The sequence below is a fragment of the Sus scrofa genome, chromosome 9 (assembly GCF_054392235.1).
Source record: "Sus scrofa isolate SSC_HxYL_T2T_F1_AM1 chromosome 9, Sscrofa_HxYL_maternal_Yorkshire_Landrace_v2.0, whole genome shotgun sequence".
Taxonomy (NCBI): Eukaryota; Metazoa; Chordata; class Mammalia; order Artiodactyla; family Suidae; genus Sus; species Sus scrofa.
In genome coordinates, this window is record NC_139391.1 from 134,315,180 (window position 1) to 134,342,316 (window position 27,137).

At 46.5% G+C, this 27,137-nt stretch overlaps 1 protein-coding gene across 11 annotated transcripts in view; it reads right to left on the reverse strand.

The window, feature by feature from the left end:
* The window catches only part of PROX1 (prospero homeobox 1), a 53,383-nt gene that overhangs the window by 19,033 nt on the left and 7,213 nt on the right, over positions 1–27,137 (reverse strand). For 6 of the 11 annotated variants that reach the window (XM_005656757.4, XM_005656752.4, XM_021101943.2 and 3 more), the window contains 3 exons: positions 24,219–26,010; positions 17,113–17,220; positions 10,727–10,921 (listed from right to left, as the gene is read on the reverse strand). In XM_005656757.4, the coding sequence (XP_005656814.1) occupies positions 10,727–10,921; positions 17,113–17,220; positions 24,219–25,943 (2,028 nt within the window). In that variant the 5' untranslated portion in view covers positions 25,944–26,010. 11 annotated transcript variants of the gene reach the window in all.

Consider the following 27,137-nt stretch of genomic DNA (forward strand, 5'->3'; position numbering starts at 1 on the left):
TTATTTGGCCCTACAGATGAATGAAAGCAAATGCTTACACAGCATTTACTTTGTGCTCATGTGGTCATGGACATTCATGTAATTCTCACAAGAGCTCTGAGAGGTAGGCACTATCATGTCCCCCATTTTGCAGATGAGGACACTGAGGCAGGCACAGAGAGGCTGAGACACCTGCCAAGGGTTCACTTCAAGAAAGGGGCAGCCCTGGGATTTGATCTCAAAGACCGGTTCCAGAATGGATGCTCTTAAGGTCTATTACTGTTATTAGTCCAAGACCACTGCCATTGGAAAGACTCTCCCAAAGGAATTCCTTTTAAGACTCCAAGGTGATGCTTTTCTATAAAGTAACACCTACTTGTCAATGAACATGTTGCCTGCTGGAGAATAATATAGAGACCAGAATTTTTCTTGCTTTGGTGTCATTTTTATAGACTCAAGCCGGAGACTAAGGCTGTGTCTTCATGATGTCAAACATGCCAACGCTTTACCTACAACACGGCTGAAAACATCTGCACGGCAGGGCGGATCCGTGCATTTTTTATTTGGCTGGATATGTTCCGTAGTCGTCATAATCAGATTTGCCAGGATACTTGCCAAGAGTCTCATAAATCGGTTTCATGGGATCACTGTAACCAGAAAAATGCTCCTGAGATGTTACTCAAGAAATCCAACTTCTGAGCATGAACTAACTTGTGGGGCAATCAAAAAAGTTCATCGGAGGTGTGCGGGAGGCACCATCCCCAGAACCGTGGGGTGGCTGCCCGCTGGACTCCTGCCCCTCTGTCCTGTAATTGTAACTGTCCCTCAGGAAAACACGGTCCTGCTGGAAGAGCATTACAGAAGGGCAGCTGAAATGATCAGGGGCAGCCCACTTACTGTGTGAGATTAGACTTTTAAAAGGATTAGAGCTCCTTAATCTGGAGAGATGAAGATTAAGAGGGAGTAATGATCAAAGTCTATCAAATCAGAAAGGAAATGGAGAGTATGGCCGCAGTCCTGTTCGCAAATCCCGGGATATTCTAACAAGGGCTATCCCTTTGGAGTCCCAGGGAAATCACTTTAACAGCCATGACAAGAAGATACTATTTTCACAGCAGGTAATACATTTAGAGAATTATTATCTTGAGGAGTGGTGTGTTCTGAGAATGGAGTTAGCTTTTTAAAAGGTTTAAATAAACCCAGGGTGATAAAACCATAATGATCAAATAATGGGAGGGTAGGAAGGTTCTGGGGATCTCTTGAGTCTTTTGAAAATGATTCCATTGATGACAGGCACCTGCTCTCCCAAGGTGCTCCCTGTCCAGGGCTGGTGGCCCATGGATCTGGTCCCTGCTCTCCTTGCTTGGTCAGCTGGCTTGTTCCTAACACCTGGAACAGGTCTCAGTGACTGGAAGGCTGGGAGATCTAGTGCGAAATGGCCGCTCATTCCTGGGAGGGGGTTTTCTTGAACCCTTGGCTGGGTCTTTGCCCTAGGATTCCGAATTAGAATTCAGAACAATAGTCTGACCACGACTCTTCCTCCTTTCTGGACCCCTTAGCATTAACGCCTACACTTTACTCAAACCTGGAGACGCTGGAAACATCTTAGGATGCAGCCGGTTGGGGAATAAAACTGGTTAAACTCTCTACTGGAGAAGCTCTTCCTAATGTGCTAACACAGATCAATTAATTCACATTTAAGGGGAAATTAAGCAGACCAATTACAGAGTACCCATCACAGCCCAAGATATTAAGCTCTAAAATGTACTGCAGTGGACGAAGACATCAGCACACCTTCACCAAAGCTGTGGCTCCGCCAAAAATACAGAATACGATTTGGGAGAAGGGTGTCCGCTTGTTTCCAAAACAGCCAAGCAGTCAGCCACTTTCCATACCTAATAATAGGTCATTGTTGGGGGCTGGGGGGTTATGACAGCAGGAGGAGGGGGACCCACCCGGGTTTGGGGAGGGGGCCGAGTGGAGACCAAGATTCCATGCAGAGAAGAGAACCTTGAGATGAGGGTAACATGCTCGGCGAGGCCTGAGGACTATCTTCCGGACTCCCAGTTCAAAGTGCTTTCTGAAAACTGGTAAAATGTGGCCCCATGCAGGAGGACGTGAAAGAGCCAAGGAGCGGGAAGGGGTGCGGGGAGGCGGTGCTGCAGGAGAAAGGCGGCGGCCCCTACCTACCCTCCTAAGCTGGGAGCACTCCCTGGCTATCTTTTCACATTGCACGTCTGAAAACGTTTGTCCTCACCTGGGGGAGCTCTCGGAGGCACCATTTGGGGACGGGAACAGGAGCCAGGTGGTGAAGGGAGCCGGGGTTAAGGGGTAGAGCCGCCTGGTTTCGCGTGGCGCCCGTTAGGGGGCTCCGGGCAAGGATACCGGGACATCTGGAGTTCGGAAGTCGCGGGAAGTGGGGGGAAGAACCAGGAAGATGAATACGCGATCATCAGCCACACAAAAGAACGGAGCAAAAAGAAGCCTGGATTTGGGCACTCGCGTCTGGCAAGGAGGCCGCCAGCAGGACTAATGAAGCATTTGTGGTGCGGGACGATTGCCAGCGCAACAAAGAAGATGCGCTTGGGCTCTGCAGATGTGCCAGGGCCCCCAGAGCAAAATAATGACATAATCACCATCAGTGTCACAGACCAGACTGTACACAAGGTGACAGGGGAGGGGGGAGCTGTAATCCACTGGCGGCGAGGCCTCTCCGGGGCCTGCGGTGGCGCCGCCTTGAGTCCCGGGATGCGGGCGCAAGTACCTGCCCAGCTCTCTGCAGCTGCATCTTTACACCCTAAGGTGAGGCTCGTCCCCACCGGAGGCGGCTGTTTTCATCCCATCCCGGCTCCCTCTGAGGAAGCCACAGAAATCTGAAGTGCTTAGGAGAGATCCGGACTGGGTGGAAAAGGCTGGAAAAAGAGGAGGAAGGGGGAGAAATGGAAGGAAAGAGTTTGCCGGCAACCTCCCTGTGCCTTCTAAGTCCTGGGCTCCGGCTTCCAGGAACCTGACCCTCGCTAGACAAGCTGAGGGTGAAACGTGAGCGGGGGTGTCAAGGTTTCCTGCTGCAAAGAAAAAGCAAGACATATTTTGGGGAGCCTGGGAGAAGCACCTTGGAAATAAAGAGTCCAGCCCCCACCCCACCCCCAAGTGAGTTGGAAAGCCACACGCGGCTGCCCCTGCCTGTGCCACACCAGGTCTCTCCGCCTGCCCGTCACCTGCCCTGGCTCCTGCTCCCTAAGGTGGGGTGTTAGTACAGCTGTCTGGCTTTTAAGTGACTTTTGTCAGTTTGAAAGTGAAAGTCTGTTTGAGGAGCTGAAAGAACAATAACCCAGAGGCCGGAAAGAAGGGCTGGCGACACAAAGGACTTAGGCTCCACTCGTGTCCCTTTTCATTGCTTCTAATGAAAGATTCATGAGAATAACTTTAATTTTTTATCACCCCGCCTTTTTGGTATGACTATATTAGTTGTGTCAACTTCCAGATACAGGTTCTCTTTAAACACCAAAGGGCCTGTTATGAAAGCGTCTTCAAAGAGCCACAGGGACAGAATTGATCCTGGCCATGCTGTAAGTCCCTGCCTCCAGAAGACAAGGCTCGGAGGGACATTCTTTACATGCAGTTCCCTTCGGCCTGGAGGTCTCTGGCTGAAGAACCCTCCAGCCAAGGGATCTTAAACCTTTCTGATGCTCTAGTTCAACTGCTCCTTGGAAGAATGATTCTATTTGTTTTCTTGGCGTCCCTCTGTTTAACAGGAACCGTAGTATAATCATCATTAATCGCTCTCTTTTCCCTTTACTTTTCAAATAGCTGTCTCCACAGTGCATCTTTATTTTGTGTGGCAGCCAAAAGGGCGGGGGCGGGGGGGGGGTTGGGGAACAGATTGTATTTGTTTTATGTCATGTCACCAAATAGCATTGAACGCTGGCTTGAGGCAATCATCGAAGGTGAAGGGATATTTTAAAAGGAGGATAAGCCACTTTCAAGAACCAAAGTCCTCCGCTTCATCAAAAGGCATGTTTGCAAAAATCCTTATTCCTGCAAATGCAGACTGAGATCGTTCAGAGGGGTGAGCGAGTGCCCATCTTCTGCCTTATGGCTGAAAAAAATCCCCCAAACTGCGGAAGGCCAATAAAATCCTGGGGCGGGGGTGGGGGCAGGGCAGGAGAAAATTTGATTGAAAATGGTATCTGCCACGTGAAAAGGGATCATCAACTTCTGAACAAGCTCTGGCTTCCCGAAATGAGTTTGTTTAATCGAGGCGACACAAACAGGCTGGTTTTCAAAAGGTTGTTAGAACTTGTGCAGACATTTAATCCAGGATGGGCCAAACACAATGATACCATCCGGCTGAAAGCTCCAACCACCACCAGCGGCTCTGGGGCTCCCTTTCTCCTATTGATAACCCTTTGTGGGGCCAAGAGAAAGAGGCCAGGCGAGGGGAACTGCGTGTCAGACAATGGACCTCACTCCACGCACTGCCTCTGAACTTTCCCCGTCTCTGAAGGACAATTAATTACGAAGGCCTTAGGGGTAGGTCGAAGCAAGGGAGAACCCACGGCCGTCCCAGCACCGCGGCTGCCACCTCTGTGTCTGCTAAATGGCTTCGCCTGTTGGGGTACAGCCACCAAGAGAGCCAATAGATCACTGGGGGGGTCGGGGGGCTGGGGGGGAGGAAAGCAAAAGATTTTTTTTGTGTGTGCGCCTGCCCTTGTATAATTCTATTCTCACTGTGAACTCATCCATACACAAAACACAAGGACAATTTTTTTTTTTTTTTAAAGAGAGAAAAGCCACAGGGTAGGTTTGCCGCAGAAACGGCCTCTCAGTGGTGTGTTAAAAAGGATGGTCTTTTCACCACATCATTTCACAGAGGCAAAACAGACAAACACAAAGAGTTGAGACTTTTTCTCCGACATTAAATGGAGTAACTGATAAGGTCAGACATATGATACCTAAAGACATGAATCTGTGAACTCTTGAAGTCAAAGGGCCTCTCTGTGCCGAGGAACAATCTTTCAAAGGAAATAGATCATAGAACTCCACTGAATCCGCTTTAAACTTTATGAAGCAGGAGGAGAAAAAGCTCTAAGTAGGGAAGCTTGACAGAAGAGCCTTGAACTATTTTCTGAAGGAAAGATGAGACCCTCCCTAGGCTGCCACAAAACATCTTTTTTTTTTTTTTTCTAAAGGCTCCTCTGAACTTTGATATGTGCCAAGACACTGCCATTGAAAGCTGTATAATTATGTGCTATAGCCACTGTAGAAAATGCTTTGTTCCCCCCAACAAAGGACAATAAGCAAAGCAAAGCGACATTACACTGTATCTTTTTCTTTAAGAATGTTGAGAAAGGTCATGCCATGCTCTAACTAATAAAGCTGTGGAGTAAGGAGGTTTTAAAGTTGATCTTCCTGTGCTTGAATGTAACCCAATGACAAAAAAGACACAGGGAGCTAAAAATGCAATGACATTCCCAAATAGATGATAAATCAATGGGCCCGCTTCATTATACTGATCAACATCTTGAGTCTCAAAAGGACAGCGGTGCAAAAACGAAGCTTCGGGCATGCAGTTCTCCCTCTGCCCCTGCCACCCCCCCCATCCTTGCAGCCCCCTCCACCCGGCCTGGCGTCTGTACGGCTCCCCCCTTCAAATTTCAGGCGATCGTTCTGCACAAGGACTGTGTCCCCGGGCAGCCATGTGTGTACATATATTTAGAGAACATTCATTTGGTCGCTTAAAAGATCAATTTGGCTTGTCAGTGGTGGGACTGGCAGGGAAGGAAATGGTGAAGGTTTCTTTCCTCCTCACCACCCACCAAGAGTGCGTTGTGCGAGCATTTAAACGGCTCGGCGGCTTTGAGGCCAAAAGACTGCAACCGCAGTCAAAGGGTTTCACTCATGTGCCAGTTTTCCAAATGATCACTCATATTTAAGTATCTATTTGGAGCAGAGGGAAGCGCTTCCTAAATCCACCTGTCCTCATTTTTCTTGAAAGAGATGACAAGGCGCGTGAAAGACTTCCAACTGCACTAAATCTTCTCAAACGTGTGCTGGGTTGAGAGCGGGGGTGGGCTTGGTGGTGGGGTGGGGGGGGCACCTGAGGGCGGGGGGTGGGGGGAGAGTCAGCGTGTGTGTTTACCTGTCCTATGTTCGCAGTGTGTGTGTGCTGGGGTCGGCGGAGGGGGGAGGCGAGGTTGGCTGCCTTTTCCTTTTCTCTAAGAGGAAAGCGTGAAAACACAGAAGGAGGCCTGTGGAAGTAGCCTTCTTCCCTGTCATGTGACACTTAGGAAAAAAAAAAAGGCACCACACAGGCTCCAGGATGGAGCATCTGCCCAGTGAGTTATCAGTATCTTTGGAAGTGACATTTACAAGCCTGCGGATCAATGAATCAAGCTCTCCTTCCTCTGTGTGTTGAAGCCTTCCATCCAAAACCTGGGTCTTTATGGAGGGTGAGGGAAGATTCTCACTCTTCCTGGGAGCTGGGACCCCACCCAGAGGTCAGCCCTGGCCAGCCACTGCCGGCCCACGAGGGCTGACCGCAGCGGGGGAGGAGCTAGCTCATGGGACTGGAGAGTCAGAAGCAGTGCTCAGTGCAGCCTTGGAAACGGAGAGGGAGCCGGGCCTTGTTTCCTGCCTCTCTGGTGAGGCACACCAGAGACCAACCCTAAGTTCAAGGCCTATGCCCCCCCACCATCAGGAGGATCAGCCTGGATAAAGGTGTCGGTCACATGTTCCGCCCAACCTACACGCAGGCCATCCCAGACCCCCAGTCTCTCGGTTGTCCTGCCCTTCGCAGCGGCCAGCCTGCTGCCATCAAACTGGCTGGATGGCTCCTGGAGCAATGCCTTTCACCTCTGTGCGACGTAGCTGAGGTCTTTGCAAAGACAGGTAAAGCCACCTTGGAAATGGACAGCGTGCATTACCTGCTACCCGGGCACAGCAGTGAGGGAAATACAGAAGTAATAAACTCCAACTCCTGTGGCCCGAAAGTCAGAGCTATCAGTGTGATTTAAAAACTGGGAAGGAATCCCAAACCTCCTTTGCCTCCCCATAAAAACCAATTTTGGAAGCTCTTCAAAGCGAAGGGAGAATGAAACATGGAAAATATATACCATAACACCTGGAAAGACAAATTTATTGTCACCAGTCTCATTCAACGGGAGAAGCAGGAGTGAACGAGGCGGCCTGTCACCGGGCACGCCTCTCCCCACACCTTCTTGGACTCCCATCAGGAGCCAGACGCCCCCGACCCCATCCCAGCCAACTGGCTTCTTTGAGCACAAACTGGAAGCCTGGCTCACCCCCTCCACCCCCTGCAGTGTCTTCTTCCCCTGGGTCTTCTCAAGCTCTCACCACCCCAAGTCTGAAGGCTGTGCCAAGAATCTTGGCAATTGTGTAAACTGATACAAAAGGCAGAGCAATCTCTGCTGTCACTTAGAAGGTCCTGACTCATACAGGCCAGGAAACGCAGGGTCTAGAGGAGGAGGGAGACACAAGCCACTCCCTCCCAGCCCGTGATAAACCCTCCCCATCTGCTTTCTTTTCCCATAGGCCAGGGGTCAGCAGCCACTCTAGCCTTGAAAGCCATCAGCAGCAGGGGCTGGAGGGGGGTGGTGCTAAGCGGTGACAGAGGTGCCACCAGCGAGCTCTGACAGAGGCAGAGATGAGCGAAAAGCTGAAAAAAGACAAGGCTAAGAGGGGAGAGAGAAGGAAGGAGAAGGCCAGGGCCAGGGAGAGAAAGGCTTAGCCCCCTTCTCCCTGGCTCCCTCATCCCCCACCCATTGAGAACGACTTTAAAAACAGACTCAAGCTCTCGACAAGCTCCAGTTTTCCTTGTAGGAATAGCCACATCGTGAGCACTCACATGAAATAAGTTAATAGCGGCAGAAGACTTAGAAGAGGGCCCAGAAGATAATATACAGTCAATAAACATGAGCTCTTTCATCATTGCCGCAAACCACGGACCGAAGTGAAAAGTGCAATCAAGAAGATGTCTCATTACTTGGCCAGCTAATACTCTATCGGTTTAATATATTCCTGTGAATTAACTGGATCTTTAGGCATTACGGAGCTATAACTGCAGTCTCTCTCCCAGATCCCACCTCTGTTTAAACATTTAGAAAGACAACTAGGTGTACACTTCCCAACTCTGCCATCCTCTTCACTTGCTCATATTAGACCATAGATTCCTTTGGCTTCATCTTTGGAAGAGAAACAGAGGCTGGAGTCAAGCAGGGCGCACAGTATCAGTTGAGGTATCAGCTCGAGGTGCTGGGTCTACTTCTAGCTGGCAGCCACGGCTCCCACTGGGAAAGCAACCATGATAAGCCCAGGGGCTTTTCAGGCATCTCACTTAAGCACTGACCTCCGCGTACTAAGGCACAGAAAAGGAGGATGCTCTTATCTGCAGCTTCCGTTAGTAAATGCCCCAAATGGAGAGGCTCAGTGGAAAACTATCTAGTGACACGAGGATCACGTGGGACAGTGGGTGTGCATGGGTGCACATGTGTGTGCATCGCGGAGGGGGCAGGGCAGAAGCCACGCTCCTCCGCGGTTCTAAGCGCATTTCCGGAAAGAGCTTAGTTTTAGTGAAGGAAGAAGGAGGCCCAGAATAGTCCACTAAACTTGTCTGAAGTCACATGAGAAGTGACAAAACTGCTCCCCGGGCCCCATCCTCTTTGCACTGAAGCAGTCTTAAAATAGACACTGCAGATAAAGGAGAGGTGGCCTGGCTGGCAGTGGATGTGATTCACAGAGAGAGGACTATCAGATGCTAATCATATTAAAGGAGGATTTAGATGATGCTAAATGGAGCAGCTCGTTGGGTACCTCTGGATGTCAGCCGTCCCCTGTTTGTGTCATGTTGGCCCTTGCGCTGGTGGGGGATTAAATCCAACCAGGTAAGGGTGAAACAACCCTAAGAAAGCCTAATGGGCCCTGGAAGATCTGTTCCCTCCAGGATGTTCCTCAGGAAAAACACAGAAACCATTCCACGAGTCTTGGTCGATTCTTTTATGAAGCTTGACCCCTGTGGCCAAACGGAAATTGGTCAACATACACTGGAATTTGCTCACTAGCCCACCACGGAATTCTCTCAGCTCAAAGCTGACAGCAACAGACTTCTCAGAAAGGGGGCAAGGAGACGGGCCGCTTTTCATACGGTTTCTTAAAAATGTTTAGCCATCGTCCTATTCTTCAGCCTTGGAAGACATCTGCTCAAGGGTTCTGTCCACAGAGTAAACCACAGAGACTCTCGAATACGAAAGCAGAAAGTACAAGAAGGAGCCTCACTTTTCATGTGTTCAGCCAAAGAAAAGCTTCGCTTATAACCCATTTGGCAAAAAAAAAAAATATACTGGTCTTGGACAGCAAAGAGAAATTGGTGGCCTGCAGTAAAAACACTTCCAACTTTCAAGGAAAACCCATGACTCTCCCACTGCTAAGCCTCCACATTCAGTTCTTTAGAAGCCACCCAAACTGATGTGTGTGGCTAAGAGCACGGGGAGACAGGTTCCCAAGGAAACGGTAAAAGGAGGGTGGGCTGTGGGGGTGAGGGCTGATTGACGAGCCCAGACCGAGCTGTCCTACTCTCCTTCGATGTTGAGAACTTCCTGGGAATTTGGGGGTACCTATTTCCTGTGTGAGCAAAGCAAGAGTATTACCATAAGATACCTGCATGAACAGAAGCAGGAGGAAAATTCCCATCCTCAAGATAATATAAGAAAAGGACCGACTCTGTCAACCACGGCCAGTCCACTCCCATCATCGGGGTCGGGGGTTCAGCCCCCAGAAGCCCTGCCCCACTCCCACCTCCAACTCTTGTTGCCTCAGTCAGCAGGGCTCAGCAGAATGCCTTTGTGGGTGCTGGGAAATGCACGAGAGTTGTTTCATAGAGAGTTGTCGTGTTGCAACAAAAATCGCTTGGGAGGCACCCTACCAGCCGGGAAAGGGATGCCTTCTTACATCCACTCATCCCACAGTGCTGCATAGATCCTGCTTTCTGGGAATCGCCTACACTGCTTCACGGGTACCTAGAACATGCTGCAGACATACAGATGTGTGTATGAGGCTGGATGAACGAGCGGGGCATGCCTGTGAGGCCACACAGGTGCAAGATGAACTCACGGAGCTTTCCTCCAAAAAGAACAAAAACAAACCAGAGAAAGATGTCGATGAATCTCTTATCATCTCTACTTAGTAAATTCTCATGCCACTGCTTCCATAAAGGAAACGAATGCTGGTGAAAGTTAGGAACCATGAAATCACTGCCCCCATCAATCTTTCTAGACTTTTAAAGAGAACAACTTCTGAAGCTATCATCAAACACAGGGTAGGTCATTCCAATCCATGTGCCGGAACCTAAATATAAAAAAGGCCTATTGAGTAGGGACCTCTTCCTGGAAGGGAATCACTCTGGGTGTTCCCTGCTGCCATTTTGTTTGGCTTCTCCAGTGGCCACACGGTGGGTCTTCCACATGCAAGCAGCAGCGTGGGGGGTGGGAAAGGAAACGGAGGGGGGTCAGCACCCAGGACTCTGTTGGGATCCACAGGGGGTGGGGGTGGGGAGGGCCCCTCATTGCGGTTCCACCTCTTGCCCCACTGGGGGATGTTGTATCAGATACCAGGGGAAAACAAAACCACAAAAACCAAAAAAACCAATTTGGGGCATTTCTAGAGAAAATACATTTTTTTTTTTTTTTTTTGAAACGGGAGATGACCAAAAAAAATAAAGATGAGTTCCTACCTCAAAGTCATTTGCTTTATTGTAGTGCATGTTCAGAGCCCTGTACAGCTCACAGTCTCTGGTTATAGACAGCTCTTCAGTACTGGTGACTCCATCGTTGATGGCTTGACGCGCGTACTTCTCCATCTGAATGTAGTAAAACTCACGGAAATTGCTAAACCACTTGATGAGCTGAGAGGTAATGCATCTGTTGAACTGTTAAATTTAAATGTTGAAAAGGATGAGAACATTGCCATTGTCTTCATTCACTCTTTAAGCATTTGAAGCATTTTTAAAGTTCCCCTCCCCTCCTTCCTTGGAAAGGCATGTTTTTAATGCCTCCAAAATGGCACCAAGAGGCACAAGCGACGAGGATATACTTACGGGACATTAGAGAACCGACCCACAGTGGAAATTGCGTCACGACCCTCCCCATCTCAAACGGAAACCTCACTCTAAATCAGATTTTCCTGAAGCTGAGTATCTTATTTGAAACATTGTTCTTCATCTTTCAGTAGAACAAATTGCATTTGTATACTTCTTATGGAAATTCGTTCAAGCCGTAAGGGTCCTGGGAAGGCGTTATATTCAAGTACCAGAGGTGGTGAGTCACGTGGCTCCACCATCTAGCATGATGATTTCTTTTAGTAAGAGAATTTGTGTCACCCCATGACAGCCTCATTCAGTGCTGGAAAACAGCTTTCACATAAAAGGGGAAGAATCTGGCACTTGCCTATTTTTCGGTAAGGGGTCAACCCTTGGCCATCGGCTCTGACCCCATTGATGTCCGCACATGGGACTCACGTCCAGGGCTGTCTGGTCAGATCTCTGTACCTGTTCGCATCCCTCCTACAGCCTGCTGGAGAGAGAACCCATGCCTTCCTGCCACTGGAGTCTATGCAGTTTGGGAGGTGTGGTTAAGACACAGAGCACAGCCAGCACAGGCAGAACCTTTATTACATTTTTTTCTTTTTTGTCTTTTTGCCATTTCTTGAGCCGCACCCGCGGCATATGGAGGTTCCCAGGCGAGGGGTCGAATCGGAGCTGTAGCCACTGGCCTACGCCAGAGCCACAGCAACGCGGGATCCGAGCCGCATCTGTGACCTACACTGCAGCTCACGGCAACGCCAGATCCCGAACCCACTGAGCAAGGCCAGGGATCGAACCCGAAACCTCATGGTTCCTAGTTGGGTTTGTTAACCACTGAGCCACAACGGGAACTCCAGAACCTTGATTACGTTTTTCTAAATGCCAAGTTACTACAACAGGATTAGGCTTTGCAACTTTGTTTACCAAGGTTTCCCCGCTGACCTTTTAAATGAAGATGTCTTCCTGGGTTCACTGCAAATGATACCTTTCTTATTGACAGTCCTCTGTGCACGTAAAGGACAGATGCATCTCAACTTGCCAAGTCAAAACCAATAAATCCATAGCTTTATATCAGGCAGGCTGACAGACAACCCCCTGCCTTTTGTCATCACAGGCATCCCCTTCCCTGGGCCCCCAGAAAAAGAGGTACATTCATCAAAAATCAACAAAGACCACTTATCAAACACTGGCCATGAGAACATCCAGGCTCCCACAAGATGACAGCTAAAGTGTGTACCGGGGCTGTAATTACTACACAGAAAGTTGTTTCTATACTAGCCAAGATAATAAATGAATGAAAATTTATGGCAGAGAGTGGAAGTAACAAGGAAACAGAAGCAGGGAGACTGGTGTTTCTCCCAAAAGGCCAACTTGCATCATAATTGCCATGGAGTTGCAAGGGCCCTTACAGATAATTGACCAGAAAATGATTAAGTCATCAGCAAATCGCTTCTGCTTGCAAGAGTTCAAACATGTACTTAACCTATCCAAGAATTATATTTTCACTCTGTGTGTCTGCTCTGTCTCTATTCAGCCTTGCGGGGAACCCGATTAAAAAGACAACTGAAGGACCCCCGTTATCTGATCTTCTGGTTGCCGATTTCAATAGAACTTAAACCCATTACGATTTGCTGAACTTGGAGTTCTTTCCATTTTATCTCAGCAGTAAAATACACTGTCCAAATTTCCAGACACTGAGATAAGGACTACAGGCCCCCGTGACGGCTTACTGTTCCTTTTTAATTCTTTTAGAATAAGAAACAAAACATTACAAAATGATAGCAGGCTGTGCACTGGGGAATGAAAATTGCTTTGACATGGAGATTAGGCTTCTGCATTGTTACAAGACATTGTCTCATATGGACAAGAGTACTGTAGAGGAAAAAAATAGAAGGGTATTTTTTTTTTCTAGAATGGTCATGAATGACCTAATGGGGAAGGACAAAAAAGTAAGTGCACTTTGCCATTATTTAGGGATGGGACAGAAAGGGAGATTTAAAGCTTATTGTGAGCGAATGGAAATACCAGAGAGGAAGAATGGGCAAAAACAACAGCCGCCCCAAACAGGAGACAAGTGCAATGACCAGCACAACAGCTTGAAGAGCAGGGGCTGCCTCCACTAGGAGGGAACTGAGCCGCGTTCGGTTTTCGCTGCTGGCCACGCCAGAAGGCAGACCCCTTCTCTTTTCCAGCTCTTCACCTTGCGGTGGGGGGGGGGGGGCTGCAGAGAAAAAGCATGCACCTTTAAAGAGTTAATGCCCCCCATTCTGTAGGGGCTTCCAAGCAAAGGATCAATTGTTCTATCAAGGAAAGCTCTGTCGTGTTCCTGCAAAAACTAATCGCTACAATAAAGAGGCTGTGTTTCCACAGTGTACAAGTCTCTGTGACTTTGATTAATGCTTCCCACGGGACATCTCAGCCTCAATATGGGCTGAAGAAACTTCCTAAATATTCAATGAGCATGGTCAAAAGATGTATAAAACAAATCAATCTGACACCTTAATCTGGCCAGGCAGCAGTTGACTCGAGGGGTGGAGGGAACGAGAAACATCATTTAACACCGCGGCTTGAAAAGCCGTGAGCGTCTGTTCTTCAAAGCTAAAATGACACCGAATCTGTTGTACTTAGTGGTCTAAGAGTTATTAGTTTATACATGACAATCGGCACCCAGGGGCGCCCGGGAAGATGGTGGGGCCCGCGGAGCCTGGGCCTCAGTCCCCCTTTGGCCCCCTTGCCCTTCTCAAAGGATGGGAAGGCCTGATGAGCTGAGCTTTTTGTCTGGCTAAATGTTGTGCGGAGGAAATTAAGCTAGACCCTCTGCGGGAACGTGGCAATTTGTGTAGATTCTTACTCTGGGAGTTAAGCTAAGCTGGCCCTTGTTTCATTCTTCCTATATACCATCGCCCAGCACCGTGCAGCTGCTCTCGCCCAGCCAACATCTCGGGGCTGTGCAGGACTTCCTCCTGCCTCTTTCTTTCCAAGGAAATTTACAAGCGCTCACCTCCTTTCCAAACTGATGGTCACTGGTGGAGTGTCTCCCTTCCAAGAACAAACAGAAGGGAGGAGGATCGCCCTGGCAGGGTTCACCTTCTGGAGCTGGGTGGAGGATTAACTCAGCCCAGCATCGATCTCCCCACTGGGCCTGGATGGACACCTGGGCTACGCCTTATTCATGACCCCAAATGCTTTCCGCTCCTGTTACGTCGCTCCGTTTCTTGCTTGCAAAATGAAATTCCGATCACTATTCGAAATGGAGTGACTTTATGATTTAGAAGGATCATTTTGCTCGAATTAGGAATTTCCTCTTCATATATGGGCCACAAACAAGTATATGCTTGTGTCACTGCGACAGGTATTACTTGGTCTGGAGACATATGAACATGTCCTTTCTAAAGATATACGGGCCAGGGGTTCACTTCTGATCAAACCCTACGGTCTCTCCTTCAATTTCTAGGGATCTCTCAATTCTGTGGTTTCTTGAATCCAGATTGAAATCGAATTTTGAATCGTACCTTCCTAAATAGAGAAATACCTAGTTATTTCAGCCTGGCAAATAGGGATCCGCATTTATATACTGATATCTTGATAGAGGTATGTTGTATACACACACTCACACACATATACAACACAACATACATATACGTGAGTATATGCATTATCAACATTCAAATTCTGGATTTTCCTTAATGTTAAAGAAATCAAGAACGCTCTGCCATTGTTTTCTAGAAAGTTTCTGCAGCATCTTGCCTGGGCTATCCACCCTTTCCTAAGCATGATTTCCCACCATCGCTAGCGTAAGCTCAGAGAATACAAATTCATTTATTACTAGCCAAAGAAAAAGCACAATAAGTTAAAAGTGTATAATTCATTCCAAAAACGAAAGAGAAATGACCTTTGGTGATTTTCTGCTTTGCATTATATGCCCTACTGTTTCCCCTCCATTAGAGTGGATAATTGGGAGTTAACCAGACTCATCTTCGCGCTAACAGCCTTCTCTCCCAGTATGGACAGAGTATGGCTAGAATCTATAATCTGAATATTAGCGCTTTTTAAAATGAAATAGGCACCCAGGTATTTAACTGTTATTTACGTAGAGTCGGGGATTATTTGCCAAACTGGATCACTAGGTGTATTTTAAAGGAATGGGAACAGTTTCTCGCTGGTTTTCACAGCCAACAGCCTCGCCCACCCTTGCCCATTCCCCTACCCCACATGCGTGTGCGTGCACACACGCACAATCATGAATGCTGCTCATATTTACATGTAGTGTTGGGCAGTGCTGGGGAGCTTTGCTGGCTCAGAATGGCTATTGCTTTCCACCCCCCAGGTGGCTGCACTTCAAGGGTAGGCGAGTGATCCGTACTATGCGGTTCCTAAATTCTTGGGCCTCCTTTTGGCTGAAAGGTGCTATGTAGATAACACAAGGCAATGTCATTGTATCACAACACTGCAGGCGTGAAGGCGGTAACATGGACACCGACAGGCACACAGATAGACACACACACACACACACACACACACACACACACACACACAGATGCACGTGTGCACCATAACAATTTTCTCTTTCCCATGTCCCCTCCTAGAACTGAAGTGTTGGGAGGATTCCCTGGAAGAAGAACTAGGCTCTAGAAGCTGGCTGGTCCTCAACCAGTTGACAAATGCCCTTCCATTTGTCAGTTTTAGATGCCCTTTCCCCTCGCCCCCCACGTCCAAACCCTTTCCTGGCCTTCGGTGGGCCATGGCACGTCTGGGGCTTCGTGAGTCTTAACCTGCCGTTTAAGTCCCTGGCTTCCTCTGCCTTCCTCATCTGCCCGGTCTGCTGGCACCGAATGAGGAAGAAATGTGCCTTCCACTTGAGGAGCTCAGCCAGGGAAGGAGAAAGATGAAAGGCTGAGGTTGATACACAATTCAAAAGCAAACAGGAGGGAAAAGAGAACTTTTCTTACAAGGCCAAACAAAACATCAGTGAAGAAGACCGAAGGGGCCTGGCCCGCAAAAGGGCCAGTGAAGCCACTCGGGGCTTCGGGCACAAAGCACACTGCGGAGAGGGGACCCGGCAAGGAAGGGGCCCGTTTTGGCAGCTCGGCTCCTGGGTTCTCAGTGGCAGAAATAAGGACCTATTGGGGGGGTTGGGGGGGGAGCGCACCCCATCCTCCTGAACTCATCTCAGCTAATGTAATGTTTATCAAGTTCGCCGGATAATGACACCAGGCGTGTCATTATCGTCATCAACAGCCCATCTATGTTTTAAAAAGTTACAGATAATTAACACAACATCAAGTTGTTGCAAACAATTACTTAAAACCCACACACAGACACAGGCACGCACACGTGCACACACACACACACACACACACACACACACACACCACACACACCACAGAACCAGGAGGTCCCCATATTCTGTAGAATGAGGGAGGCTGCAGCTGTAGGCCGACAGCTTTCATATCCTCATTTGAATAATGTGTCCTGAATCTGTCACTTTATTCATTCTCCTTATGCTCAGTGTTCTCTACATCAACAACAAATTAAGTTGTAAATAAGAGACAATCATCACTTTTGTTTTTAAGCAGCTACTGCATAGAGAATTTCAATGTAGGCGCCTTTCGACGTGGGGGGGGGGAAAGAGGTGCTAGAGTTTGCTCTCATAAGCACAAATATGGGGAAACTAACAGAAACAAAAACAGAAATTGTTTACTCTCGCTGAGGGGGAGGAAAAGGAAAACATTCTCGAAAGCACATCCCTCTGGTACCAATGAAATTTCTTCCAAGACGTTATGAAGACACGTCAAGATAGAGGCGAAGTTTCCTGGACTAGAGTGAAAAGCCATGCGACCAGTCCTGGGCTTAAGACGCAAGGAGCCTCCTCGTGGCTTAGCCTGGTTTTAGACCAAAGGCCAAGTGCATTAAATCAATTACCACCCAGGTGTGCTCAGGAACCGGTTCCACACGCATCTCCATGAACTTCCAAGAGCTCAGATCACTACTTCGTGCACAGAAATGGAAAAAAAATTACGAATGAAACATGTGCTTACCTTCACATCAGAGAAGTAGGTCTTCAGCATATTGGAGCTGGGATAACGGGTATAAAAGAACATGAGCTTTGCTTTTTTCAAGTGATTGGGTGACAATCCTTCCTGCATGTAGGATGCAAGTGGTTAAGGAAACGAGCTCTTGAAACACAAGCACCTACCACCCCTTCCATCACCCTCCCACCTACCACCCCGTTCAAGAATCTGGGGGCCCACCCAGCAGCCATGGGAATTCTGGGAGATAAATGGCACCAACCATGGAATCCATAGGTACCTTGCGGCATCTCGCACAAAATGACCATTGCCAAACGTAACGGTGAGGAGGCACAATTTAGCTGCGGAATCTTGGCGACCCCGTGGAGCGGATGGCCACCCCCCCAACTCCCCCGCCATTCGAGGTCCTTACTCACTAGCTATACGTTCACTTGTTGCTAAGGAGACAAATGCACCCAACAGGTACCACACAACTCTTATCATGAGAGTTTTTTTTTTCTTCTTCTTCACAATTACAGTTCTGTTTGTTCTTCTCTCTGCTCTCTGCGGTTGACATCCAATTATTATACTAATGTACGTGAAAATATAAAATGCATTATTTTGAACACGGTTAGGCAAGCCTCACATTTTACCTTTTAGTGCTAATATAATGGAGCATCTTGACTCACTTTTCTTCCTATCTTATTATTATATCCTTTTAATTGTTTCCTTTTCAATAATAGCTAAAACTTGGGAGGGGTGGTTGGGGCCCTGAGAGAACAGGGAGGGGGTGGCACTTTTGTTAAAGCAACGATCCAAAACCAAATACAATTTGCCTCTCCTGGATTTACAGTTAACTCCTTTGAGAGTGGCCCAGTGGTTGGGGCTAACAAATCAATAAATGTGGGTTAGCAGATCAATAAATGGCCACTTACCCAAAATAAGAAGGCCTATTTATCTGGAAACATCATTACCTTTTAGATCTGTAAACAGCAGCAACTAAAACAGTTCCCAAGAGAATGTGAGTCTAACCATAACAATCCAGGCTTCCTGATTCTCCCCCAGATTCTTGGCACTCTTCAGCAGACTCGGAGCTGGGATGGCTCTGGTCACATCTGTGCCGCAGCCTGGCCCTGCCATTTCCTCAGCAAATTAATGGCTTTATAATTTATCAGAAATGAAGATGCACGTGGAGAAAATCAATGTGGTCCCCCACAAGGTCAATTAAGGGTCCTTCCTAGAAGCTTCTCTAAGGATTTTCTCTTAAAAGAGAGTCTGGGAAAAAAAAAATAAGGAGAAACAGAAAAGAAAATACGCACGGGTGGGTGTGTGCAAACCCCCCCCCCACACACACACACAAACACACACACACACTTGGCTCACACATCCAGCAAAAATTTCACACTATATGAAGCAAGGTCAAAGAAACAGAGATATGTAGGAGAGGTTCTAAATGACTTCCGTCAAGTACAGCGTGACCAATCTTAGCAGGAGAGGGAAACCAGAACGTTACCAGAGAAGCATAATCAAATTAATATTGATAAGCTCTTGACTACTTACAACGGGGTGTTTAACCGAAGAGTCTGCTGAGAATTGGATCAATTAGCACCCCCTTTCATGGCACGCGATTTGAAAAGAGATCACCTGGGTTTGTAAATTGAAAAGTTAAATATTGTGCCTTTTGGTTTGGCTGCAGAGAGACACCGAAGGAAGAAATTTTGATTTTCTATCTGTAAGCCAAAGCAGCTTAACTGAACTTGTGTTTTTGTTTGAGATCCTTAATGATTACAAAGACGATAATTTATGACTGACATACTTCTTGTGCCAAGGGAAGAGCTGAAAGGCCTCCAGTAACCTCCATTAGACGGAGAGAGAACACTAAAGGAGCCGGCACACTTCAGGACCATCTGTCCAAATGGATAAGTGAAATAATAGTTGCAAGCTGTCTCCTATTGCCTCATGATAAGAGTTTTAGGCAAGTCCAAACTTCAACAAACATCCTCAGGTCTGGGTTCTAATCTGCTCTTTCAGACGGCTACATTCAAACAACCTTGTACATTTAATTATTAGTGGGGAAAAGTCCCAAATCTTTTCACAATGGGTCTCATACGAAACCAACGGTTTTGCTGTGGTTCTCAGACAATTACTGAGCTATCAAAACTTCCTGAAGCTTTCACGATCTTTAAATTATGCTAAGATGTTTCCATTCTTTTTATTTAAAAACAAAACAAAACAAAACAAAAAAAACCCAGCAAATTGCTCATCTTCTTTAGATTGGATTTGGGGTTTTTTTTTTTTTTAATTTCATGAAACAAACAACATTCGAATTTGCATTTCTCAAGTTCATTTTTGCTTTAAAACGCTTCCTGTTGGTAATACTTGGAATTGATCAGTTGAACAAGAACACAGACTACGTCTCTATTTCTTGCTCATCGGGTAATGACGCTAAAATTCCCATAAAATATATGTTTCTAATAAACTATTAAAAATAGCTAATGAAAGATTTAAAAGCCAAGAGTTAGATAATCCTTTTTTTTTTTCCTCCTCAAAATAAATCTGAACTGACCAATTGGTTAATTTCCCTTTTAAGTGCTTGTGCTGAAAAGCAACTGTTCTTCCAAGAAAGCACTAGCTGTTTCCAGGATACTTACACATGCACAATGACTCATGATGGAATAGATTCAGTAAACATACAGCTGTACTGAACACGAGCTAAGCTCCATTCAAGGCCAGGAAAGAAAATGAGCACAAATAAATATTAAGGAGGTAAAGGGGGGTGGGGGGAGGGGGGAGGGAACGCAAACAAGATCTGTCCCGGCAGCTCATGGGGCTTTGCCTCAATTCTCTTAGCCATAGCTTTGTGAAGACAGATGACATTCAATTCTATGTATAATGCAAAATAGACAATAACTGCTGAAACTTGAGACAGCTGCCAGGTGTAAAAAAAAAAAAAAAAAAAGAGAAAGAAAAGAAAAAAAGGAAAAGAAAGAGAAAAAAAAAAGATGATAAATCCATAAATTAATGAAAGACATCTGCTCCGGAATATAAAAGATCAGAGAGGTAGGGGACTGCAGCTGAACCTAAAGCAGTGTTCAAACAACCTGAGAATTTAAGTGTTGTCTGTTTACTAAGCACAATGTAACCTCACCTAAACAGCGCCGCTGAAGGAGCAGTGGAGGCAGCAAAAAGGCAAATGGGAGAATAATAGGTTGTGAAGGCTGCAGGCAGAAAATTCTTTTTTTTTTCCAAGTGAACCCTGAATTGTGGCGAGAGGTCTTACAGGCTGCCGTGCCAACCAAATGGACTGGGACTGCTTACCTCTTTCAAACACATTGAGACCCGAAGAATTTTAGCTTTCTCTTTGACCTCTGATTTGCTCTGTTTCTAAGAGGCTTTCCCCCTTAGAAACCTTAAATGCAGAGAAAAGACCTAAACTCTCCCATTTAATAAAAGGGATAGAGCAAGTTCTTGCCCCACTAAAAAGTGTAACATAATTGGTGGGGTGGGTAGTTCATGGAAATTTTTTAAAAATTCACTTATTTCATAATTTGGGCGGGGGGGGGGGGGGGGCAGGAGGGCAGGAATCCAGAGACTTCCAGTCTTTAACTTACACGGTTCCCTATACCTAATACACCTGCTAGAATTATACACGGTTCCTTATACCTAATACACCTGCTAGAATTACTAGGGCCCCACGTGACTTCCGAAAAATGTAAAAGACCCACTTCTATGGATTATTTCACCTTTTAGAAATTCATTTTTTCATTCAGGTTTTCCAGATGGATTGTCGTTTCAAGTTGCTCAACCATTTTCCTTTTTAAATTTTGAGTCGTCTTAACATCCTCCCCTCAAAGTCGAGCAGGGAAAGCTGGCTGGCACGGAGAAGAGGCGGTTTCTTCACCTGCGTGTCTTAAGCGCTTAGAACCCCACTCTTGTGCTTTACTTGGGTGCATGCAAATGTCGGAGGCCTGAACAAGGCTATTTTTCTTGAGATGCAAAGAGGATGAATGACAAGGAACATCAGGAAGAAAGACAATTGGCTGGCTGGTTCTTTTGGAATTTGAATAGAACTTAATATTTGATTAAATAGACTCATTTGCAAAGATACGGAACATATTTTTTTTAATATCAAAGATGTGAGCTTTTGGAGCAGGTGCTACTGACATTCAATTTAACATGCACCCTTGACTACTTCCTTTCGATTAGAAGGGATTTCGAGGTGGTGTGCTCTGTTTTGTACAACCTAGAGGCCTAATGTGCTGAACTTAGGACGGATTGATCTGACAAGCTAGTGTTCTCAATCGTTCTTATCTTGGCTACTTTGTTCAAGGAAAGAGATGATGCCTTTTGGAGGGGGAAGGCTCATCCCTTAAGAATTCAATTCTCCATCAGAGTTTGGAAAGCCATGAGCTAAAAATCAAACCATAGACATGATACTTCTGAAGGTACTGTTTCATCCCACTTCTCGTGTCTATTGATGTTTTCTAAGAATACCTGCAGAACAGGTTCAAATAGGGTCTTGTCTACCTACACTGAAGGAAGATCCCATGCTGTGATGGCCAGAGATTTCTTTAAATGAGAAGCTCGAGAATTTTGCCTAGACACCTTCAGGTAAGTCCAGGGGAGAACGCATTGCCATACAAGGATGGAGAAAAGGAGAAGGTCAACTCTCCCACCAAACATTCAGAATCGTGTGGACCATAGACAAGGCTGCTTGCCTATCTCCTTCCTGAGAAATCCTGCATCAGTGAGAGAAAAGGGCAGAAAGGCAAGGTAGTAGAGGGGGAAGCAGAAACAGAGGCTAAAAGGCCAGCAGTTGGGAAAGTAATCATTAATTGCAGCAAGAGGCCACCATTATTCAGCGACACAAAAGAAACAACTCCAGGTGTGAGCAACTAACATCTCACGGGAACACAGGTGTTTCCAGACCATCGAGGTTCCATAGAATCTTCCCCGGTAGGAGAAAGAGAAGTTGTTCCTCTGAAGAAGCAGCAGCCAGATTCTCTTTAAAGCCTTTGATATGTATGGGAAGAAAAGGAACGTCTTTCCATTCAAATCCTCAAAATTCCTCACGGGATTTAGAGGGGGTGAAACAAATGAGCACAAGCCAAAGACTTTTTTTCTTAGAAGGCACAACTTACTTATAAAAAACAATCAAACAAACAAACAAAAAAGGAAGCAAAAAAAACCCACAAGTATAATTTTCTGCATACAGTGACGTCCAATTAAAAAATCCACCTAAACTGGCATCTTGAGTTAAAGGGTTTAGGACAGCCTCAGAAGACAAAACCTGGCTTCAAATATTCACCCACATGGGCATGTCCCTTTCCTCTGTGTGTCTGTTTGTGAGAGAGAGAGGGGGGAGAAAAACAACCAGCACCATTTCATTACAACTGGCTTCAAAACAAAGTAAGGAGTCTCTGAGAAGCAGCATGGTCTGTAGCCCTGGCCTGGCGTGAAACCCAGAAGATGCACGCCTGCAAAGGGTAAAAAAACCCACTCAAGGCCTTGTGTCTTCTTTGCCTTTCTCATCACCACCAGCTATATCCCAATTTGAGCAATGTTTATGGCCTGCTTATGACAGGTAAGGCTTGGTGCATGGCGCAGCCTTGCTTCGTAACTGGTGGATTAAACTTTAGATCTTTGAAAGGTAGACATTAAAACAGCAGCCAAACCAAGACTCAGTTTCTATGTACCACTTGAGTCCTTCAATCATTCTCTCAAGACATTATTCTCGTCCTCTCTGGGGAAAGAGACTCTGTGTTTAACTGCCAAGTGGGTCTCATACTTGCGGCTCCAATTCGCCTTATCAGAAATCTTCCCTGCTATCCGGAGTTGGCTGGAAGGATGCTCCCACTACCTAGGAAAACACATTTCCACCATATCAGGGACTTTGCCTTTACATGGCAGCCTCTGGAGTGGGCTCAGATGATGAAAATGTCCATCTCTCGTCATCAAGACGATTGCTCAAAATTCTCAATTTGGCAGTGGCCAGTTTTAATTGCAGAATTTTACAACCGTCTGGCAATTTATGATACAAGAAACCTGCCTCGACTTGCCCCCAAATGTTACTATCCTACCCCCGAAAACATCAACAATCACAAGATTTTAAAAGATTTACTGAAAGGACCAATTTACAGAGAAAAAAAGGAGGGGAGGGAGTTAAAAATAGCTGGAGTTCAGGACAGGTCTAATAAAAAAAATATAACTGGCATCTCTACATAAAAGTCAGAGTCCAAATATAAAAGAGACATAAAAAGAGGCATTTTAAAGTCGAATACAGCTGAGTTTTATATTTAATCGTGCTCTCTCGCTTTCCAAAATAATTTGCTTTGTGTATGTTGGGACAAAAGATTTCTGTGTATGGCTGAACAGAGGTTAATCATGCATAGAGGCAGCTGCACCAGACCCAGAGAACAGACCTTGGGTGAACGGGAGAGAGACGGATGCCGTCTGAATAAATCAGTACCTGTATATTTCCTTAAAAAAAAAAAAAAAAAAAAAGAAAAAAAAAAACCCCACACACCTCACTTAAAGAATCAGGAGAGACTCCAACTTCCCATCCATATCCATCTTTCTCCCACGGCTGCCTCCCCCCAGTAAAGCGTCCCCCCCAAGATTTAATCAGGCCTTCTTTAAACGGACCAGGAGCCTCTCGGACAAGAGAATCCTTCTAATGGAATCTTAGGGATCTGAAAACGGACTTTTCTCTCTTTCCTCTATTATGAACCATACGACCTTAAAAAAAATCTGATCGAACTTAACATTACAGCAAGATTTTTTTCTTCCATCTCTACATCTGGTCTGGGGGCGGCGGGGGGAGAAGAAGAAGATATTAGAGGAAGAAACAGCAGGAAAAAAAAAAAAAAGACTGCTGCAAAAGTACAGATTAAATGCTAGCGCTCTGGGGCAACGCGCAACTTGTGAAAGTTGCCAAGAGGTGGGTTTTCTGGGACGCTCTTGTGCCACTGGAAGTGCCACGCGCCTGTCGATGAGAGCCTGTCACTGCAAGACTGCAGTGTCCAGAAGATGCTCGTCTACATTATTCTAAACATTGTGTCCCCCTGACCTTTGGGGAAAGCCTTTGTGTTGGTTGGTTTGGGTTTGTGCTCCTTGAGGGGCAAACGAAAGGATATTGCACTTCCCGAGTAAGGTGAGATTTCGGACATGTCTTGAAGCTCTCCACACTCGGATTTGATGAGCGACAAGGAGAGCCCTTCTGCGGCGCTGGGTGGATGTGCTGGTGAACAAGGGTGGTGGCTCAGGTGGTGGGATGACATCTTGGTCCTCAGACTCGTGGTCTCCCTGGTTAAGTCTAGGGATTCAGGAGAGGCTCTGTCTTTTCCCGAGAAGGAGCCGGAGGGAGCACCTAACGGACTCTGAAACGGGTAGGCCATCAGGGGGAGGGGGAAGGGGTGGCGGAAGGTGGACGTGGTGAAGCCCGCGGTGGCCGACAGAGGCGACTGGTGCAGGGGCTGGTGGTGGCCGCCGGCGGGGGGGCCGGAGGCAGACTGGTCAGAGGAGTTTTTGCGGACCACCAGGGGCAGCGCTTCCGTCTGGTCGGTGGAGCTGGGCATCTGCACGTTGCCGAAGGTGTCCAGGGGGTTCGGAATGATGACGTCGCCAAAGCACTGCAGGCGCTGGTTGGCGGTGTGGAAATTGTGGTTGTCCCCGTTGACTGCGAATCTGGCCTGGGGGATCTGGAGCGGGGGGAAGACCTGAGGAACCTGGCGGGAGGGCTTGGCCGAGAAGACTTTGACCACAGTGTCCACAACTTGCGACATGGCAGTGTTCAGTTCCTGTTTCAAGGTCTCGGCCAAATGTTTGCCTTCGGGTTGTAAGGAGTTTGGCCCGTGGTCTCTTTCTTTGTTGCTGCCTTCCCGCTTCGGCTTGTTTTCTGCCATCTCCTGCTCCCTGATCAGGGCCCGGGCGCGGTCGATGAACTGCCCTGGGTCCAGCTCGCACATCTCATTATCTGACCTCCCCACGGAGTCCTGGGCCCTGGCATCCAGCATCTCCGAGCGCATGCTGTCTTCAGACAGGTTACCATCTTCATCATTTTCAGAATCAGTGCTGTCATAGATTTGGTAGAACTTTTCCTGCAGCTGGCGCAGCTGTTTCTGCATGTCCTCCAGCTGCTGTTTCAGCTGTCGGCGCTCCTCTCGCTTCTGTTCTTTGCGGGCTGAAACCAGCTGCTGGAAACTCTGTTGCTGCTGCTGGGGCAGCTTCTGCTTGCGTTTGTTTTCTCGGTAACTTTCTCGGGGACTCACAGACTGCGGGGCCATCTCTCTTTCATTTTCATTGCCCCTTAATGCCACGCTGGGGGAATGGCTCATACCTCGGATTATATTCTCAACCCGGGCGCGCTTTGCTCTCAGGTGCTCGTCACACAAGCGATCCATATCAAACTGGCTCATAGTAGGCCTGCCAAAAGGGGAAAGACACTCAGGGGGGCTGTCTCTTGAAGAGTTGCTGCATATATCCTCCTGATGTACTTCGGAGCCTGTACTAGAGAGACCGCTGGCTTGGAAACTGGGCTCCGTGCCACCATTTTTGTTCATGTTATTTTTCAACAGCTGGGAAATTATGGTTGCTCCTGGAAAAGGCATCATGGCATCTTCATACGAGTTCGCCCTCTTCAGCAGCTTGCGGAGTACATTTGACTTTTCCCCATCTGCATGCTGCACCACTGAATACTCAACATCCTGCTCGGAACCTTGGGGATTCATGGCACTAAAAAACGTTGCTCTTGCCTTAGCAAAAAATGCAGATGCTGTCCCTACCGTCCTTTTCACTCCAATGTCAACTCTTCTCCTCTTGGTTTGCCGGCTTAAGAGGGCTGTGCTGTCATGGTCAGGCATCACTGGACAGTTATTGTGCCATCTTCAAAAGCTCGTCAGCTGGGCACAGCTCAAGAATCCCGGGACCCTGGCCAACAGAACAAAAGGACTGATGAATCATTTTCTTTAAATTTCTCCAAATTTCCTGACCTCAATCCTGAATCAAATGCAAAATGCATAGGCTCTGGGATTTATGGCACATTACAATTATTGCAATTTATTATGCACTCTGCTTGAAATGAAACATTTTTAAATATTTCTGCTCCACTGGTTTAAGATGGATTAAGATTAAAAAAAAAAAAAAAAAAGCAAAAACTGCTTAAGCACCAGTAATATGATTCTCTTTCACAAATGCCTAAAATGATACTGTTTATCTTCAGAAGAAACAGTAGATTATAAGAACACAGCCTCTGACAACCGATTGATTAAATTTTGGGCATTGAGATTCATATTACAAAAGAAGATAAAAGTGGTCTACACTTCAGAAATAAGGTTAAATTTTGAGGATGCATGAAATTTGGAGGAAAAATTCCATTTCTGCAAGAAAATTATTGTGGCTTTAATGCCAAGGAGGGGAAAAAAAAAGCTCTAAAAATGCAAATATTTCATGCGCACCCTTTATTACTGAATTTTAAAATATTTTTGTCATATGTGAAACGGGAAAGAGAATACTCCCATCAGCATCTTTCCAACATAAATGGTCAATTTAACATGGAAATAAATGCACAAATACTCATTTCACAAGTCTGCTTATTTAGCACAGATAGGCGTTTTTGAGTACTAAAATCACATGAGAAGATGGTATCTGTTGCTAGATTTTAATGTAAGTATGGGAATATTTATAAATTTTCCTGATGTCTTTTTGATGACTGAAATTATTATAAAGTTGGACTCGGTGCAAAAGAAGGGCACTGTCCCATTTTAGAAATCAATATGTGGAAAACAAAAAATTGAATGAGGCAAAAGGATAAATACATCTTCAGCACTAGGTATTTTTTCTATAAACTGCCAAAATCATACTTCAAATGCCTAAAGAAACTCTTTTTAACACAGGCCAGTTGTGACTCATTTCTTAGGCCAAATTAAAGGGGGGGGGAACCCCAGGAAATAAAAAGACTGAAAGAAGATACATAAAGAAGAAAGAAAATAACATCAGTTAAACCTGTAAGAAAGGTTTAACATCCCATCTCTGCCTATGAACTTCCATTGTTTCTT